Source organism: Herpailurus yagouaroundi, unplaced genomic scaffold (assembly GCF_014898765.1).
Source record: "Herpailurus yagouaroundi ecotype Mexico unplaced genomic scaffold, PumYag 163, whole genome shotgun sequence".
In the NCBI taxonomy this organism is placed as follows: domain Eukaryota; kingdom Metazoa; phylum Chordata; class Mammalia; order Carnivora; family Felidae; genus Herpailurus; species Herpailurus yagouaroundi.
In genome coordinates this window covers 13,761,604-13,782,404 of record NW_024412404.1, presented here as the reverse complement: position 1 = coordinate 13,782,404, position 20,801 = coordinate 13,761,604, and the positions used below count along the sequence as shown (strand labels likewise).

The 20,801-nt window shown below is 38.5% G+C and overlaps 1 protein-coding gene across 4 annotated transcripts in view; it reads right to left on the bottom strand.

The window, feature by feature from the left end:
• Positions 1-20,801, bottom strand: part of MCU (mitochondrial calcium uniporter) — a 211,017-nt gene that overhangs the window by 178,406 nt on the left and 11,810 nt on the right. For 2 of the 4 annotated variants that reach the window (XM_040485340.1, XM_040485342.1), the window contains exons 2-3: positions 17,307-17,422; positions 16,598-16,739 (exon numbers count right to left, since the gene is read on the bottom strand). The exons of 1 other annotated variant lie outside the window; for it this stretch is intronic. In XM_040485340.1, coding sequence (XP_040341274.1) covers positions 16,598-16,739; positions 17,307-17,365 — 201 coding nt within the window. In that variant the 5' untranslated portion in view covers positions 17,366-17,422. The remainder of the gene's footprint in view (positions 1-16,597; positions 16,740-17,306; positions 17,423-20,801) is intronic. One more of the 4 variants, XM_040485343.1, reaches the window with a different exon arrangement.

Sequence of the window (20,801 nt, the reverse complement as noted above, 5' to 3'; positions counted from 1 at the left end):
AGGGCACCTTTTGGGATGAGCACTGGGTGTTGTATGGAAACCAATTTGACAATAAATTTCATATATAAAAAAAAAAAGAAATATATTTTACATCAAGACTCATACACATACGTAGACACATATTCAGACAAGCTAACAAATATTCTGTGAAACAATAGTCTTACTATACACAATGCACTCTGATATTTTCTTATATTACATTTAGTATTTTTTTTAAGTTGGTTGCCACTCTACTAAATTGATTTTCTGACCCTTTAATAGGTCATGTTTGGCCATTTCAAAACCACTGGCTGAGGCTAATCATAGCTCACACATGAGGCAAGTGTCAAATTCAGAAGCCATACTACAGCTGCACAATAGGGAAAAGGTGAAATAGTTACTGCGGCCTCAGCCGTTAACATCCATTAATATCACCCACGGTGCACTTTCACATTTTCTTATATGATCTTACTAAAGTAGTATCGGAAATGTCCATTGGATATACACATAAGGGAAAGAGGTTTTGTCTTCTCATTTTCAAACTATGTTAAAAGTCCCTGCACATGTAGGATAATCATATTTAGAAACTGTTCAAATGGATGTAATCTCTGCAGAGCACCTACAAGTATGGTCATCAGTTACCATTAGAAAGGACAAATAGGATGAGTTTTAAAAGAAAGCCAAAAAGCTATAGTTGGAGAAGCGGTTCTCAACCAGGGATGTTTGGCAATGTCTAAAGATATTTTTTTTGGTTATCACAAATGGGGAGGGGGTGCTACTAAACACGTTACAATGCACAGGACAGTCCCCTTTTCACAAAGAATCATCTTACAAAGTATCAGTCGTGCCAAGGTTGAGAAACTCTGCATAGAATATTACCACCTATAGTCACATTAGTCCATCTAAAGTCCAAACACCCCTGTGCAGTAGGAGCATATTAGATACATAAGGACTATCTGTTCCAGTTTGAATAGGAAGTGGAAAATGTAAAAGAGAGTGAGCAAAAAGCAGAGTTTACTTTATTCAGAGTAGCAATTGTTCTGCATTCCAAGGCAAATTTATCTCATTTGTTTGTGGAGCTGATTTCTAAAAAAAGACTAGAAAACAGTTTTCTATCACTTCATTATATGATGCAATTCTTTAATAGGAAAGATCTATCAATGCAGACTTGAGGCTGGAGTCTTTTGTTATTCTGAAGCAGTCACAAGAGCTAGTGCAATACAAATCATCATAACCACACAAAACATGGTTCCTGTACATCAAGGTAAGAGGAATAAAGAAGGATTTCTTTCAAGGCTCGCTAGATTGAGGCACTGGAATGAAAACAGAAGGCTTTATCCCACTACTCACTGGACATGCAGAGATATTTCTTATCTTTGCTAGAAACCTCACACTGTTCTCCTCCTGAACAGTATATAAATAATTTTAGTCACTCCATAATATCCAAGAGCTCGTGGGTTTAATAACACAGAAATATCCTCCTTTTCTCCACACCTATAATTACATCCCTACTCTCAACAGGACATCTCAGGGGAAGAAAAAGTAAGATGAGTGTCTTCACACTTCTGGTAAAACAAAACAAAACAAAACAAAACAAAAATATCCTCTCCTTTACAATCTCATCTACACTCCTTCTCATTCACCACACTACAGCAACATCAGCCATCCTGCTGTTCCTCCAACAGGCCAGACTCATTCACCATCCTGTGCCTCAGACCCCCATCCCACTTTCAAACCACGGCCTTTTGACTGGTCCACCCTACTAAAATATTCCTCACCCTTAATGTTACATGGATTTCTCCTTGTCATTTAGGGCTGAGCTTAAGTTTCTTGACCTCAGAGTGGCTTTCTCTGACTACTCAAATCCAAATTAACCCTGCAATCACTCTCTACCATATCAACTTTTCCATGGTTTATAACTACTTAGTACCTTTAAACCGCTTTCCTTGTTTGGAAAATTTCTCATCTCCTAAGTCGTGCCTTCCCAAAACATAAGTCAGAAATTCACTTCCTCAGCCTTTTCTGTAAACAGGAAGTGGGTATGTGACCTACGTTCTCCCAACCAAACACACTCACATGATATTTCAGTTAGAAAGCAAGTGATATAATGGAGACACCATGTTTAGTCTATTCTGAAGTATATTTCAGAGAGATATACCTTCCTTTCAGAAGGCGAAATGACAGATGTCCTAGCAGTTACATCTCATACTCAGCACAGACAGTGCAAATTCCAATACCTGTTCTGCGACAAAAGAAGTAATATCTCCAATGATGGAGCCCAGTGTTATAATTTAGGCATTGTTCCTAGCTAAGCAGTCCCCAAACTGATTCTCCACTTACCCCTAAAGAATCTATGAGCTATGTAATACTCTTAATTTTTTTTTCCTCTGCTTTAACTAACTAGAATGGGATCCACCACTTGCAACTAAGATATCTGATTCATTCTTCATAGATGTTCTCATAAGATTCTTACTGTCTGATGTTTTCTTGCTAGTTATTTTATTTATTGGCTGTCTCTCCCCACAAGAATATAAACTCCATGAGGACAGGGACATTTTCTATCTTCATCCTTTAGACCCAGTATTTAGAGTAGTAGTGCTGCATATGCAAGAGGCACTCAATAAAAACTCAAAAAGTTATTTACTGCTACATAAATGTAAAGTCAGGAACCAGCTGGAAGAAAGTCAAAGTATCACTGCTGTAGGAGTTAAGAACGAAAAAAAGGATCAATGTGGACTAGAGAGGTCAGAGACACTTCATGAAGAAGACAGCACTTGAGTACTGAAAAGATAAACTAGAATCCATCCTTCTGCAGGGGTGCAGAAGGGGAAACACATGCCTTCTAAAGGATGAGACCAAATGAATGGCACTGGGAATAGTGTGGCAAACACAGAAATACAAGATTGAAGAAAAGTGTGTTGAGCTCAGTGGGAAATATCTTAGCTACGCAGGATGGGCAAGATTATGAATGGCTGTGAATGGTAGGCCTGGGAATGTTGTATTTGATGATGTTTCAAGAACACTAATCCTCAATGAGCATTTTCATCTATTCTTCATCCTAGATGTTATCTGCTATGTAAAACTACAACAGCTACCCACACATTTTCTACAGCATTCCCTCTCCCAACACTGGTGCTCTATATTTATCTGTTCAAGCTGAGACTACTTGAGAAAGAGATTCTTATAATTAATCCTCTTGTAACCAAGTGAATACCCAATTTAAAGATAAAAATCTATTACCAAATGGACTTTATTTCCCAGCCCCATCCCCAAAGTCAGGTTTTAACATTTGTCTCAAGTCCATTTACCCTCTAGTCTGTGAGATATTACACTGGTACTAGGTACATGAACTAGAGTTTTGAGAATTTTGTTTTATTTTGTATTAAAGTAACATAGTCACTCAGAACACAGAAAGACAATTTTATAAACAGACCTATTCAGATAAAATCTTTTAAGAATCCAGAAAATCCAGGGCATCTGGGTGGTTCAGTCAGTTAAGCGTCCTACTCTTGATTTTGGTGTAGGTCATGATCTCACAGTTCATGAGATTGAGCCCCATGCTGGGCTCCATGCTGACAGCACAGAGCCTGCTTGGAATTCTCTCTCTCCTCTCTCTCTCTCTCTACTCCTCCCCTATTCATGCTCGTGTGCTCTCTCTAAAATAAATAAACATTAAAAAAAAAAAAAGAATCCAGCTAATACTATATATAGCTAACAACTATAAAAAGGCTACATAATTCTATTTTATGGTCTCAAATAAATCAGAAGGGACTTGACAAAGACTCTTATGTTGTTGGTTTTGGAAAACAAGTTAAATATTACTAACTATACATATAGTATACACACACACGCGCGCACACACACACACACACACACACACTTTGAACCACCAATCCCACTACTGATTTTTTTTTTAATGTTTATTTTTGAGAGGGACAGAGAGAGAGATAGAATGTGAGTCAGGGAAGGGCAGAGAAAGAAAGAAAGACATAAAGAATCTGAAGCAGGCTCCAGGCTCTGAGATGTCAGCACAGAGCACGACACAGGGCTCAAACCCACGAACTGTGAGATCATGTCCTGAGCCAAAGTCAAATGCTTCACTGATTGCGCCACCCAGGCGCCCTCCCCCTACTGACTCTTTATCTCATAGAATAAATGTACTAATATGTGAGGGTACTTACTACAATGTGCACAGTGACAAAAAAAAAGGGGGGGGGGAACAATCCATCAACAAAAGATTAGCTACATCAACAAATGTACAGCTGCACCAAAAATTAATCTCATTTAGGGGCGCCTGGGTGGCTCAGTCGGTTAAGCATCCAACTTTGGCTCAGGTCATGACCTCACCATTAGTGAGTTCGAACCCCACTTCAGATTCTGTGTCTCCCTCTCTCTCTCTGCCCTTCCCCCACTCACACTCTGTCTCTCTCTCTCAAAAATAAACATTAAAATTTTTTTTTAAATAATCTCATTTATAATGGTATATTTTATACAGCCAATAAATGAATTTATACAGCCAATAAATAAATGAATAAATGAATACTTGATGTGGAAAATATTGTACTAGTTATTATTAAGTGAGAAAATAAGATGCAGGAAAGAATGCATTGTATGATCCAATTTTATAAAAAAATTAAAATAACTATACATATGCATGTATGCCTGGAGGAATGTATGTGTACTGATAGGCAGACAAAAAATAGATAGGATGGTGATCCAAGTAAGAGGGAAAATATGAAAAGATATATACTATACAGTCACTTTGGAGCAAAATGAGAAGTAAAAGGAGAAAGGGAATTAGGCAAGACAGGAAAAAATTGATCTATTCACAATTATATAAAAATCAATATACATAGAGAAATTGGTATGTCCAAAATAAAAACAATATGAAAGGGGCGCCTGGGTGGCTCAGTCGGTTAAGCGTCGGACTTCGGCTCAGGTCATGATCTTGCGGTTCGTGAGTTCAAGCCCCAAGTCGGGCTCTGTGCTGACAGCTCAGAGCCTGGAGCCTGTTTCAGATTCTCTGTCTCCCTCTCTCTCTCTCTGACCTTCCCCCATTCATGCTCTGTCTCTCTCTGTCTCAAAAATAAATAAACGTAAATAAATAAATACATACATACATAAATAAATACAATATAATATGAAAATAAAAAGGTTATCAGAAACAACCTAATCTAACCTTCCACATGATTCACCCGTCACTTCTTCAACACTATGTGCCTAATTTGCCCAACAGGGACAAGGGTTCGTATCTCCTTTCCAATAACAGATCTAGTAACAAAGAATCCATCTAGTCCCAAGGATGACCATTCCATTTTAAAGCTGATCTAATGAGAGAACTTCTTCCATGTGATTAACTGAAATTTGCTTCTCTGTAAGAAGGAATAAATCTAATCTAACCTCTATTTATATAATTGTCTTCACAGAACTAATATTGTATTCACTAAGCAACATCTACAGGCAGTTTCTTGCTTTTATACATAATACAGCCCTTAAAATGTACCTGTTGAAACTATAGACTCAGACTTAAATAATTTAAAAAATTTTTTTTCAACGTTTATTTATTTTGGGACAGAGAGAGACAGAGCATGAACGAGGGAGGGGCAGAGAGAGAGGGAGACACAGAATCGGAAACAGGCTCCAGGCTCTGAGCCATCAGCCCAGAGCCCGACGCGGGGCTCGAACTCACGGACCGCGAGATCGTGACCTGGCTGAAGTCGGACGCTTAACCGACTGCGCCACCCAGGCGCCCCTAAATAATTTAAATGTTAGTGCACAGCAAAAGGAAATGCAGTTCTTTAAAAAGATGTTCAACTTCACTCACTTAATGCAAATTAAATCTACACTGAGATACAATTTTTTCACCAATCACACATAGATCCAAAAGTTTGGTAACACACTGTGTTGGCAAAGATGTAAACAGATAGTAGTTCTCATACTTTCTGCTTTTAGGAACACATTCTATAATCTCATACAGGAGCAATAATGAATGCACAAGGTTATTCACTGCAGCAATGCACATAATAGCAAAAGACGAGGCACAACTTAAGTGTTTAACAGAAAGGAATTTATTTTCCTAAAAGTATAGCATATCAGCACACCTATGTGAAAGATTCACAAGGTATGAAAACATCATTTAGCAATTCTGAAAGAAAAGTCTAGAAAATAATTATTTCCATATTTAACTTTTTGAGGAACCTCCATACTGGTTTCTAGAGTGGCTACCCTATGACCCAGTAATTGCACTACTAGGTATTTATCCACAGGATACAAAACTGTTGACGTGAAGAGGCACGTGCACCACAATGTTTACAGCAGCACTATCAAATAGCTAAAATATGGGAAAGAGCCCAAATGTCCATCGACTGATAAATGGATAAAGAATATGTGGTGTTTATATACAATGGAATATTACTCGGCCATCAAAAAGAATGAAATCTTGCCATTTGCAACAACGCGGATATAACTATGGTACATTATGCCAAACGAAATAAGTCAGAGAAAAACAAATATCATATGATTTCACTCACATGTGGAATTTAAGAAACAAAACAAATGAACATAGGAGAAGGGAAAGAAAAATAAAATAAAAACAGAGGGAGCCAAACCATAAGAGACTCTTAAATACAGAGAATAAACCAAGGGTTGATGGAGGGGAGGTAGGAGGGAGGATGGGCTAAATGGGGGATGGGCATTAAAGAGGGCACTTGTTGGGATGAGCCCTGGGTGTTACATGTAAGTGATGAATCACTAAATTCTATTCCTGAAACCAATACTACACTGTATGTTAACTAATTTGAATCTAAATTTTAAAAGAAGAAGAAGAAAATTATTTCTTAATATTCCTGGTTACCAAATCTAGAGACTGAAGGATGGGCTTTCCAACAGCCTTAGAAGAATCTTATCAGCTTTCACTGAAATGGTAAAAGGGATCTTGAGAACAGCATCTCAAACAGATGGACTTTAAGAGATGCTTTAAATAACTTTATTGTAATTTGAGGCTGTTACTTGTGAGTGTATAAGAACATGGTGAGGGTGGTATCCAATTCTGTTCACACAGTAACATAGTACAGAAGGATCATCAGGTGAATATAGGTTTTTTAATTTCTTTTCCAATTTTCCTGAAACTTGTCTCAAGAGGAAACAATGTTTATTCTTCTTTTTAAAGTTTATTTATTCATTTTTGAGAAAGAGACTGTGTGTGTGTGTGTGCGCGCGCACAAGCGGAGGAGGAGCAAAGAGACAGAGAGAGAGAGAGAGATAGACAGAGAGAGAATCTCAAGCAGGCTCTGCACTGTCATAGCAGAGTCCAACATGGGGCTCAAACCCATGAACTGTGAGATCATGACCTGAGCCGAAATCGGACATTTAACTGACTGAGCCACCCAGTGCCCCAAGAATGTTTATTCTTTAAAATTCTGGAATCTGCCGCCAAAAAAAAAAAAAATCTATTTTGAAATTTATATTGTAAACACAAACAGTGATATGGCTACTCTTTGGAATATTAAGCTGCCATCTAATGTTCATGACAAGTTTGTTAAACATTTGGTATAATGCTAAGCAAAGGAAGCAAAATATGGTTTTATGCTGTATTTAAAGACGAACTACTCTTATCAAAAGAGAGATGAACTCCATAAAAAACGTCTGGAAAGAAATGCATAAAAATATTAACAATGGTTGTTTCTGAGTAGTACTTTCTCCTTCCTTCCATTTTTCTGTATATTTTATTTTTCTGTGATTTGGTACTTATATAGTAGATAAAAGCTTTTTTAAAGTGAATAATAATAACATCACACACAAGAACACAACATTAAGTTTATTTTTGTTCTGACAAACTTGTTGGTACTTATTTAAAATGTAGCTATAAAAAAAATCTAACTCTTATCTTCCCCCTCACTTTTGCTGTGAATATTAAACTGCTCTAAAAAACTGTTTTGATTTAAAAATTTCTAGAAGATAAACATTTCCTAAAGTCAAAAGTGATGTAACAAAGCAAATTAAGCTTTCATAAGAGAAAGGAGATTTTTCACTCATGTCCAAAAGTGTTAAGGCAGGAAATACTGCAAATTTTAGTTAAAAACACGTCCAAGAAAGTAATACACTCACAAAGAGAAACAGACTTTTTCTCCATTTAACTGCCTGCAGGGAAGAAGTGACAGCTTTCAGTTCAAGCCACTCTCTTCTCTGACCTCTGTGAATCAAACCCCAAAACAAAAATGGGTTATTGTGGCTACCCAAAGATTAACTTGGAAAATGTAATGTTGCCTATTGTGTTTTTAACTGTTATTACATTACAATTTTATTTGTAAAAATACTTACATGTAAAAAAGAGAGAAAGAAAGAAAAGTCTGGCAGTAACTACAACTCAATCTTGCTACTTCATTGTAATTGTTGTCGATGCCTAGACTAAGGCAAGTAGAGGGCTGAATAAAATACAAAAAGGCAGAGGGGTTGGATCAGGTGGTGAGGCAGTAACCGAGATCAAGTGGGAAAGGCAGCATCTAATTTATAAGAAGTCATACACTTTTTAATGACAATAAACCAGTATGCTAAGTTGATCTATAAATTTTAGTTTTCATAAAGGAAAATGTCCTCATAAGCTCATTTTGATCTTCAAATAAAATGTACAGGTTGTTTTCTCATTACTTATCATAGATCCTCAAATTCACAAAGATGATACTGTGAGAATAACACACTACCAAACACACACTTCACCATAAATATTGTTGAGTTCCTCATTAGAAGCATAAGTGAGCAATAATTTCAAGTTGCAATTACCAGTGACAAGGATTAAACTGATTTGTCTATAAGTTTCACAGATAATTTTATTTCAACCAAAACAAAATGCTTCTTTTTCAGGCTCCAAAGGAAATACGACCATTACCCACAGACAGACTACACTGTCTGGAAATAGCAGCAATGCATCACTATAGCAAGGCATCAGTCAGGTATAAAAACTCTGTAGTGTATATTGGAAATCATCTCAGGACAACCAATAAATTAAATTTGGGGCGCCTGGGTGCCTCAGTCGGTTAAGTGTCCGACTCCAGCTCAGGTCATGATCTCACAGTCCGTGACTTTGAGCGCCCCCCCCCCCCCCGTTAGGCTCCGTGCTGACAGCTCAGAACCTGGAGGCTGCTTCAGATTCTGTGTCTCCCTCTCTCTCTATGCCTCTCCCTTGCCTGCTCGCGCACACTCTCTCTCTCTGTCTCTCAAAAACAAAAACATTAAAAAAATTTTTTTTAAGAAATTAAATTTAGGGGCACCTGGGTGGCGCAGTCGGTTAAGCATCCGACTTCAGCCAGGTCACGATCTCGCGGTCTGTGAGTTCGAGCCCCGCGTCAGGCGCTGTGCTGACAGCTCAGAGCCTGGAGCCTGCTTCAGATTCTGTGTCTCCCTCTCTCTCTGACCCTCCCCCATTCATGCTCTGTCTCTCTCTGTCTCAAAAATAAATAAACATTAAAAAAATTTTTTAATAAAAAAGAAATACTTTTCAAAAGCTATAGCTGCCACAAATAGGGATACCTCTGATTGATCTGGGTAAAGTAAATTGAAAACCTTTTGAAAAGGATTCACTATTCTAGATGCCATTAAGAATATTCATGATTCGGGGCTCCTGGGTGGCTCAGTCAGTTAAGCGTCCGACTTCGGCTCAGGTCATGATCTCGCAGTCCGTGAGTTCGAGCCCCGCGTCGGGCTCTGGGCTGACAGCTCAGAGCCTGGAGCCTGTTTCAGATTCTGTCTCCCTCTCTCTCTGACCCTCCCCCGTTCATGCTCTGTCTCTCTGTGTCTCAAAAATAAATAAATGTTAAAAAATAATAATAAAAAATAAAAGAATATTCATGATTCATGGGGGAAAAGGTCAAAATATCAACATTAATGGGAGTTTGGAAGACGCTGATTCCAGTTCTCATGGATGACTTTGAGAGGTTCAAGATCTCCAAGGAGGAACTAAGTATAGGTGTGGTGGAAACAGCAAGAGAACTAGAATCAGAAGTGAAGCCTGAAGATGGGATTGAACTGCTGCAATCCCATGGTAAAATTTGAAAGGATGAGGAACTGCTTCTTATGGATGAGCAAAGAAAGTGGTTTCTTGAGATGGAATCTACTTCTAGTGAAGATGCTGTGAAGATCATTGAAACAACAACAAAGAATTTAGAATACTACATACACTTAGTTGATAAAGCAGCAGCAGGGTTTGAGAGCATTGACTCCTGTTTTGAAAGAAGTTCTACTGTGGGTAAGATGATATCAAGCAGCATTGATGCTACAGAGAAATCATTCATAAAGGGAAGAATCAGTTGATGCAGCCAAATTCACCCTATTGTCTCATTTTAAGAAGTTGCCACAACAACCCCAACCTTCAGCAACCCCCACCCTGAGCAGTCAGCAGTCATCAACACGGAGGCAAGACCCTCCACCAGCAGAAAGATTACAACTCACTGGAAGCTCAGAAGATGGTTAGCATTTTTTTAACAATAAAGTTTTTTTAATTAAAGTATGTACTTTTTTTTGATACAATGCTATTGGGTACTTAATAGACCACAGTAAAGTGTAAACATAACCTTTATACGCACTGGGTAACAAAAATACATTCAATTCACTTTACTGTAATATTCACTTTACTGCAGTGGTCTGGAACCAAACGCACAGTATCTTCAAGGTATGCCTGTATAGGGAGATCATGGAAGATATCTGAGCAGACCTGAGAAAGATAACAAATAAGCAAGCATGCAAGTATTTCAGGAAAAGAGCATTCTAGTCATAAAACTGCAAATGCAAAGATCCTGTGAGGTGGGTGGATATCTGCCATGTTTGAGGAACACTAAGGTCAGTGTCACAAAAATGGAGTGGGCAAGGGGAAAGCAGTAGCAGGGGGAGGTCAGACAGGGAATGTTCAGCAGTGGGGAGCTGGAGCTGGCTGGTACCAGCCGATAAGAAGATTGTTATGCATTCCAGAACTTTGAATCAGCCGTAGTGAGAGTGAGTAATTATACCACAGAAGTAGTCAAATGTTACAAATCAGTGGCTGTCCCCCCTCTGGAGATCCAGTTTATCAGCACATTGCTGCCTATAGGCCACTTTAAATACTCTATATTTTGCTCTGTGTGAGATGAGAAGCTACTGGAAGGGTCGTCATCTTTCTGGTATCATCATTCCCACTGCCTGAGTTCTGATCACAGAGAAAAAGGGCAAAAGCAAGAAGACTAATTTGGAGGCTGCTGGCATACTAGAGATGAGATATGCTAGTGGTCTAACTCAAAGCACCAATGGTGAGAATATGAGAAGTCAAATTCTGAACATGAAGAGCTGCGCTGATTTGAATCAGCATGTGGCAACAGTTACCAAGCTTCCAACCTACAAATCAATGATATCTACCTCTAGTCTAAATATGTCATTCCTGGTTCTGAATAAGACTGTTAGCTGGATTTATAAAGAGCTTCAAGAAGTGCAAAGAACCAATAAGGAGTCTTTGATGCACATTATATATCTTCAGCTATCAACGATTCTATTATCATTCCAAATGATCAACACAGACATTTACTGAGCACCTGTTATACATAAGGTACTGCAAGGGATACAAAAAAATCTATACCCCAAGCCCTCAACCTCAAGGAGGTTACAATCTAAAAATTCAAGCGAAGGGGCTCCTGGGTGGCTCAGTCAGTTAAGCAGTCGACTCTTGATTTTGGTTCAGATCATGATCTCACAGTTCATGGGATGGGACCACATTCTCTCTTTTCTCTCTCTCTCTCTCTCTCTCTCTACCCCTCTCCTTGCTCACACACACTCGCTCTTGCTCTGTCTCAAAAAATACGCTTTAAAGGGGTGCCTGGGTGGCTCAGTCAGATAAGCGTCCGACTTTGGCTCAGGTCATGATCTCATGGTTTGTGGGTTCGAGCCACGCATCAGGCCCTGTGCTGACAGCTCGGAGCCTGGAGCCTGCTTCAGATTCTGTGCCTCCCTCTCTCTCTGCCCCTACCCCACTCATGCCCTGTCTCTCTCTCTCTCTCTCAAAATAAATATTTAAAAAAATTAAAAATAAAAATAAACTTTAAAAAACAAAGTTTAAGCGAATGCATCTGTATATAAAAAGAAACAGATTCAAGGCAGTGAAAATACCAAGTGTGTAGTAGCCCTAAGGAGTTTTCTATAAACTGGGATAAGGAGGGGGAGGAAAAAAATCACTGGACTTAATGGATACGATGGGACTAGGAGAGAAAAAGGAACAAGTAAGGGCCTTCCAGGCAATGGATCTGAGAAGCGAAAGAGCTAGGTAAAGATGGGAACGCACTTGGTGGTTCAGGAGTAGCCTACTCAAGGCATTCAGGAGCACTGGGAGACAGAGATTTACAACTGTGGCATATGGAGACCTATAGTTGAACTCTTAACTGCATCACTTACTTGAGCATGTTACTTAGAGCCCTCCGGCCTCTATTTCCTCAGTGGCAATTACTTTATAGGACAGAATTAAGTAAAATTATGCCTGTACAGTGCTTCACACAACTTGGAAATTAGTAAGTAGTCACTGGTGATTAAAAACAACATTCTCAATAAAGATGGAAAGACAGATTGGAATTCCATTATGGAAGACCTTGAATATCCAACTAAGGAATCTGCATTATAACCCTGTAGGTAGTGGCAAGCAAAGTTTTACGTGGGGGAATAATTTGGTGAGATTTTACAACTATAACTCTGGCACGCAGATATAGAATGGATCGCTTACAGAGGAAACACTGGAAGTTGAGATGCTATTTAGACAAAAGTCTAGATATACAGTAAGAGTTTCAACATGGGTAAGGATAGTGATAATGGATCACAAAGTGCAAAGGGTGGGATACTGAACTGTGTATGCTGAAGACATGGTTAAGATGGTAAATTTTATGTTATGTGTTTTCACCACATTTTTTTTAAAGGGTCAGAAAGGGAAAGTTAACTCAAGAACCAAACTAGAAGAACCAAAGGTACCAATAAGGAAAAACAACAACAACAACAGTAAAGTCACGAAAGGGGGCTCTATTTGGGAAAAGGACTCTACATTCTGGTTAGGTTTGAGGTGATGCCGTGAAAGCTAAAAGAACATGTAGAGTATACAGAGATACAAGACTGAAGCTCACTCACTGATCAGTGGGAAGGAGAAACTTCACCATGCATAAACATACTAATACACCCAAGTCACAACTACTTGGCTTACCAGTCTTTACTGTAAGGTTAGAAAGGATGGATATATGACTTGGGGACTGTACTTAATACAGACTGAAAAGATGTCTTTTCTGAGCCATCCCCAAAACCTCAACCTACATTATTCATCTTATAATACAAATAGGACTGTAACAGATCCAATAACACAATGCCACTTTGATAATCCTTTAATTCAGACACCATATATTCTAAGATGTAAGGCTAATTTGTTCAGTGTGTTCTCCATATATCCCTTAAATATTAGCAGTGAATTTGTGCATGCATGTGCTTTTTCCAGAATTGCTAACATTTTTGTATACTTTTTTCTGAATAACATGAATATAGAAAAATATATAAGCTTGGTGAACTTTCATGAAGTAAACACATCCATATAACCAGTACCCAAAACAAAAACCAGAACATTACTAGTACCCCAGAAGGCCCCTTCATACCCCATTGCAAACACTTTCCCCAATCCCCAACAAGGGTAATCAATCTCCTGACTTCTGACACCACAGATAGTTTAACCTGGTTTTGAAATTTATGTAAATGCAATCAGAGTTATGCACTCTTTAGTGTCTGGCTTCCTCCACTCAACATTTTATTTGTGAGATTCACACATTATCATATTATTGTATATTGTATTCACACATTTTGAATGTGTATGTTCATTCTGATCAGTATTTAATGTTCATTGTTTGATTATGCCAGAAACTTATTTACCCATTCTACTGTTGATGGGCATTTGGAAAATCCCAGCTTGCACTATTACAACTCATCCTGCTTATTAACATCTTTGTCCATGTCTTCTGGTGAACACACACACACAATTCTGTTGTGTATAACTCTAGGAGTGAACATGCTGAGTCATAGGGCGTACAAGTGTTCAACTTTAGTAAAACAACTAATGAACTTTAAAGGAAGGAATACTTTAAGATCTTTATAGGGAAATTTGAATGATTAATGATTTATCAGAAGGTGCTGATGAAAACTACATCAAAAATGACTTCCAGGAGGATAAACATATTTAAGTAGGATTGTTGAACCACATGGCTTCCCAAGAAGGCAACTTAGTTTAGGATATTGTCACCAGCAATTTAGAATGTGACTATAACACTTAGAAGTAACCAAGTTTGGGGTGTCTGGGTGGCTCAGTCGGTTAAGCGTCTGGCTTCGGCTCAGGTCATGATCTCACGGATTGTGGGTTCAAGCCTCACATCGGGCTCTGTGCTGACAGCTCAGAGCCTGGAGCCTGCTTCGGATTCTGTGTCTCCCTCTCTCTCTGCCCCTCCCCTGCTCACGCTCTGTCTCTGTCTCTCAGAAATAAATAAAAACGTTAAAAAAATGTTTCTCATTAAAAAAATTAAAAAAAAAAAGAAGTAATCAAGTTTGCCTTGTTTCTGGAACTGCTGATGCAGAAAATTCAGAAACAACTCAAGAGCCATTACTATCAATAAGGTAAAGTAGCCACTTTCCCATCATGTACGGAATATAAATGTCACAACTCTGCAGCAGTTAAGCCTGTACCCATTGAATCGCACTCCTGGAATATAAAAGGGACTTCAAAACTAGTCTAACTTTGGGGCGCCTGGGTGGCGCAGTCGGTTAAGCGGCCGACTTCAGCCAGGTCACGATCTCGCGGTCCGTGAGTTCGAGCCCCGCGTCGGGCTCTGGGCTGATGGCTCAGAGCCTGGAGCCTGTTTCCGATTCTGTGTCTCCCTCTCTCTCTGCCCCTCGCCCGTTCATGCTCTGTCTCTCTCTCTGTCCCAAAAATAAATAAACGTGGAAAAAAAAAATTAAAAAAAAAAAACAAAAAACTAGTCTAACTTTCAGGTGGTCATATCAATGCCTTCTAAATCAGTGAACATGTGAACAAAACTTCATTTAATCCTGGAACAGAAGAAGATCATTAGGCAAAAACTAAGGGAATCTGAATAATACACACTGAATAATACACAAAAAAGTAACATGTTACTTCTAATGTAACATGTTAACCATAGGGGAACTGGAGATGGGGTGTATATGGGAATTCTGTGTAATATCCTTAGCCATTTTCCTATAAATCCAAAACTGTTTAAAAATAGAATTTATTTTTAAAAATCCACTTAAAACTCTGCAACATAATCTGCAGATTGTAATACACCTGCTAAACTCCTCTCAGAATGCAATCCAAATGCGTTTTAAGAGCTGTCAGACACCCACGCATGCACACATACACACACATACACTCTTTCCATCTATGGGCTTAGACACATAGATATATGAGGGAAGCATTCTATCTGTGCTGATTTTGGTTTTGCTCCCAGCTATAAAATAATGAACAAGGCTCAGACTTCCTTTCTTATTCCAACTAATCTAAACTTTTTGAATATATAAGTTTTTAATGATTCATTAAGAAGCAACCCCCCAGTTAATCTTCAAACAAGAAAATAAAAGCATCCAAAAAACATCAATTCTCCAATAAATCACATCTTTGTGGTTTAAATCGTTGAGTCTTTTTGCTTCTACTTCAGAGGGAATAAAGTGAAAAGGCTGTGCCTTACAGTTAGTAGTGAAAACAAGTAGCCCTACTATGGTGTAAGACCTAGTAGAAGGAACCCTGGGCAAAGAGGCAGGAGACCTAGCTTCTGGTTTCAGTTCCGCCACTGTCTTCTCTGTGACCCTTGAACATTTCCCCAAACTTCTCTGATTCTCAATTTCCATGATCTCAAGTTCATTTCAACTTTAATATTTTTTCCATGAATAAAGAGGTCCTTTAGTTATCACTTCTGGGAAGATAGCCTAGTTAAAGCTTTTATCCTTATCTGTCCTATAAAATCAAGCCTCTAGAAAGAAAAATAATATCCCGTTATGGAATGAGTGTTTAGTCCCATGGGGGGTGAGGAGTAGGGGGATATAATGAATAAAAGAAAACAAGTTGAACAGCCATCATGGCTTTCCATTCCACTAACCTTGTATTAGTTAATCCCACCACCATATATATTGCAAATATTTATTTGCTAGACAGCATTATGACACAGGGCTTGGCTTTCTTTTTAGAAGACTATTCAATTCACCTGTGGTTCCAACAAGTTTATATCTAAACATATCCTGAAGTCTGTTTCTTTTATAGAAGGAACTGGCACACTTTTTCTTAAAAACCCAGATAGTCTTAGGCTTTGTGAATCATACGGTCTCTGTCACAACTCTACTTTGTTGCTATAGTGCAAAAGCAGCCATAGACAATTTGTAAATGAATGGGTGTGTGTTCCAATAAAACTTTATTCACAAAAACAAGTGATGGTCATGGCTGTAATTGGCTACTCCCTGTCCTAGAATCAGGGGCAGAAAATCAACTGGCAAGATAGATTTTGTAAAACCATTTCATGAGTTCACACTGAAATAAACTGTTTTGTTTGCAGGGAGAAAATGTTTATGAATCATGATCTTCACATACCTGAGAATGTTCAAGTTTCCCCTGCATGAACAGGTCACACCACCAATACCTAAGACAGAGCAGGAAAACACTCTCCCTTACATGGTTGTTATGACATAACAGGGGATGTGTTAATTTATACAGGCAAAATTTACAAGGTGACCTGCAAAAGTAAAATACCAGGTTTTAGCAACTTTAGCAAGAAAAGAAACCCATACCTCATTAATGCCAACCATCACTTTTTCTATATATTAAGCTAAATTAATTAAGCTATATAGAGAGCTAAATTTCAAGGTCATTGACTTTCTTGGGAGAGCTGCTCTGTTTCCATGCAACCCAGTTGGTTTAGACCAGCAGACCCTTGGTTATCCATAACCTGTTAAATTTCCAGAAGGCCAGACTAACTGTTTGATCTAATACAGAAGTTCTGATTCATTCTGGGATGGGACAGGGGTTGTACATCAACATGAATGGGCTAATTAATAATTAGGCCAAGACCAGATCTATCATCCCTTAGGGTCTATGCTAACAAAAATGTTCCATCCTGTGACAGTCACCTTGCTAAGTTCAGCCCCATGTTAGCTACCAGGTATTCAATAGCAGGCTAGAGCAAAGAGCCAGCCCACAAGGATCAAGCAAGTGCCTTTTTAAAAACTAATCTTAAGAAGTTCCTCTACATGGCTTTGCAAAGTAAGCAAAAACCATGCCAAATAGTAAAAAAGGCACTTACTTGACTCCCACAGGCCAGCTCCACACTCTAGCGGCTAAGATGTCACTGGCATGGTACATGGAGAGTGAGGTGGAAACGATATCTTGTCAACCACTGTAGGAATGGTAGTGAAAGACCTAAAAGAATAGAAAAAAGTAAAGTCAATGTCAAAGGTGAAGGCTCTCCTGAGCCTGCTGACATGGATACCTCAGCATATGACAACAAAGGAAAGAAAGTTTGAAAGAATATTAGCTATAACCTAGAACCTAGAATAAATCCAGAAGATTATGAGAAACTCTCAAATATACATTTTTTCCTGAGAAAGTACTGAATCTTTTGATATCCGCATGGTAAGCTCATATAGATGTAAAACTCGAGAATCTGAAGCAACAATTCATAGACTAATAATACTTTTAGAAATTGCTTTAAAGAAGCAAAATTCTTTCACTCATCTCTATGCTTCTAACATTTAAAAAATGGAACCCTAATAAACAATGAGAAAAAGCAGAAATTTTTTAAAGATTTTTTAATAAATTTTTTTTAACATTTATTTATTTTTGAAAGAAAGAGCAGGGGAGGGGCAGAGAAAGAGGGAGACACAAAATCGAAAACAGGCTCCAGGCGCTGAGCCCTTAGCACAGAGGCCAACGCGGGGCTCGAACCACAAGATCATGACCTGAGCCAAAGTCAGTCATGATAGCTTTGCACAAGCCACCCAGGCGCCCCAAGATTTCTTTTTTAAAGTAATCTCTAAACCCAAGGTGAGGCTTGAACTTAAGACCACGAAATCAAGAGTTGCATGTTCCAAGGAATGAGCCAGACAGGCACCCCCCTCTTTTTTTTCTTAAATAAGAATAAAAAATTTTTTAGCTGAAAGGGACCCTGGCAATAGAAGTCTCAGGTTATCCAGATTCATTCAGAACTTTCAATAGTTTCAGAAAGAAGTTCACAAAACTTAAAACTCTTGGTGCACTAAAACAAAAAATCCAATTCATTTACCTAGCCACACAACCCTCTGGTTTAGGAGTTCTGTTTCAAAATGCTTGACTCTTGGCAAATTTTATCAGAGATCATTCAAAAACAAGAACAACCATTTTTTTTTCAGGACAACATTTTTGAAAAGAGCCTGTTCACATACCATTACCTCCTCTTCCAATGCCTGCACTATTTGTGGGTAAAGGAATTTGTGAATAAAAAACTATGACTTATAAGAAAAGCAGCAATAGTGAAAAAACAAAAATCATTCTTCATAATCAGTTAATTCTCAATTCTTAATTCTCAATAATCTCTTTCTTCCTTCCATCTAATCATTCCAACGCCCCCCCCCCTCAATTTTTTTTTTAAATAATCTCTTCTTTTACTTGCTGGCCCTTTTAGCATCCTTGCCCCCACAGAACCACAATGGCAGAAACCAACAGGCAACCGAATTTAATCATTCTTGGGGCACCAGAATCTCTCCAATAAGAAAAAACAAAGATAATTTAAGTTTTCATTCTAAATAAGTTTTAGCCAAAAGACTATTACACTAGTCCCTAATTCCAGTATGCTTAAAGTTGGGTCACCTTTTTAGCAAACAGTCTGATGATTCAAATTGCCCAGGCCTCGGGGCGCCTGGGTGGCTCAGTCGGTTGGGCAGCTGACTTTGGCTCAGGTCATGATCTCGTGGTCCGTGAGTTCGAGCCCCGCGTCGGGCTCCGTGCTGACAGCTCAGAGCGTGGAGCCTGTTTCAGATTCCGTGTCTCCCTCTCTCAGACCCTCCCCCGTTCATGCTTTGTCTCTCTCTGTCTCAAAAATAAATAAACGTTAAAAAAATTTTTTTTTCAAATTGCCCAGGCCTCGATTAATTTATTTAGAAAGGGATATTCACTGTTAATAGCATATCTGGCCAGACTGCATCGTGGGTGCCTACCTCACATTTTCTTCCCAATTTTGGCTTGTGTTTGCTTTGCCTTAGCTACAGTCCCTGGAAAGCATCCCATTTATTAGTGTTTCCCTTGCTGCATCAGCATTTCTGGTTAAAGCACAATAGCAAATCATTTGGAGGGACAACCTGAATGGAGTTCTGTATTGTGTATTCTGCAACATTATCCAAACCATTATCAAAGATGTTAACAGTTCTTCTTTTTGTTTTGTTTTTTAATGTTTATTTGTTTTTGAGAGACAGAGAGACAGAGTGTGAGATTGGGGGGGGGGGGAGCAAAGAGAGAGGGAGACACAGAATCTGAAGCAGGCTCCATCCAGGCTCTGAGCTATCAGCACAGAGCTCAACGCAGGGCTCGAACTCACGAACCTGAACCGAAGTCAGACTTAACCTACTGAGCCACCCAGGTGCCTCTCAAAGATGTTACAAATGAAAGACAACTGCATGAAATTGGGAAGAAAAAAAATTTATCAGAGATTGCCTTTCTAAAACAATGACTACAAGGAATACTCAATGGCAAATACACATATAAGATTCATTATTAAAGCATTTTATTTCACATCAACTGTCTACCCCAAAAAGCACCCCTCCATTCTTAGACCTTGTTTTTCCTTTACTCCGTAAAACCATGACACAATTCAAGAACAATCTTTTTACCATTTAAGGCATATACCCTTTTTACCAAATAAAGCAGTCCCAAACTGCAAATTTGGGAACTCACAGAAGAGAAACAATGAATAAATGTCAACAAGTTCCCATCTACAGCTTGTCTGCACTTCAAAAAAAACTGAGCATTTTCATAGAACAAACCAAGTTTTAGCTGCAACAGCTCAATCCCACATGAGCATGCTGTATTACAGCGGATGCCGTTCGGCACTTTGCACAAGACATGTTCGTCTGTGTAATGAAACATTATTCTTCTCTGCCTTCTCTCCGGAAGTACAAAGGGTTTTCCCAGGAATATGATAAATGAGGGCATTCCACACCCAAAAAAGGAAACTGGCTTTTTTGAAAGTCAAAATATTCCTCGTCTAACTTTTAAAATGACATAATATATTCCTCTTTCCCAGCCCCCCAAAATATTCAGCTAAAGAGACTTTCAGTCAACAAGAGAATGGTTAAACATGAGAAATGGAGAATGAAACATGACAAAACAGTTAAAAATGAATGAACCAGAACTACACGTATCAACTACAGATTCTTCAAAGTATTTAAACAAAAAGAACAAATTATATAGCTACATACAGTGTACAATCTTCTAAATAAGGCTTAAAACATTTACAGTACTATGTAAGGTTGACAGATACAGCAAAAGCATAAATACATGCATGGGAATGGTAAATACTAAATTGGAAAGAATGGTAATTAGGGGAGAGAGGACAAGAAATAGGACTGAGGAAAGATACCTGGGGCAGCTTTCATAGTTATCGTGTTTAATTTTTCAAGCTAAAAGAAATAAATATTCTACATGTTTTTATAGACATGACATACTTCATACTTTAAAAACAAATGACTTTTCCCATTATGTTTAACTGAATAGAATGTAGTTTTCTTATGAAGCCTGCCCCCCCCAAAAAAAACCCTCTGGTGATGGA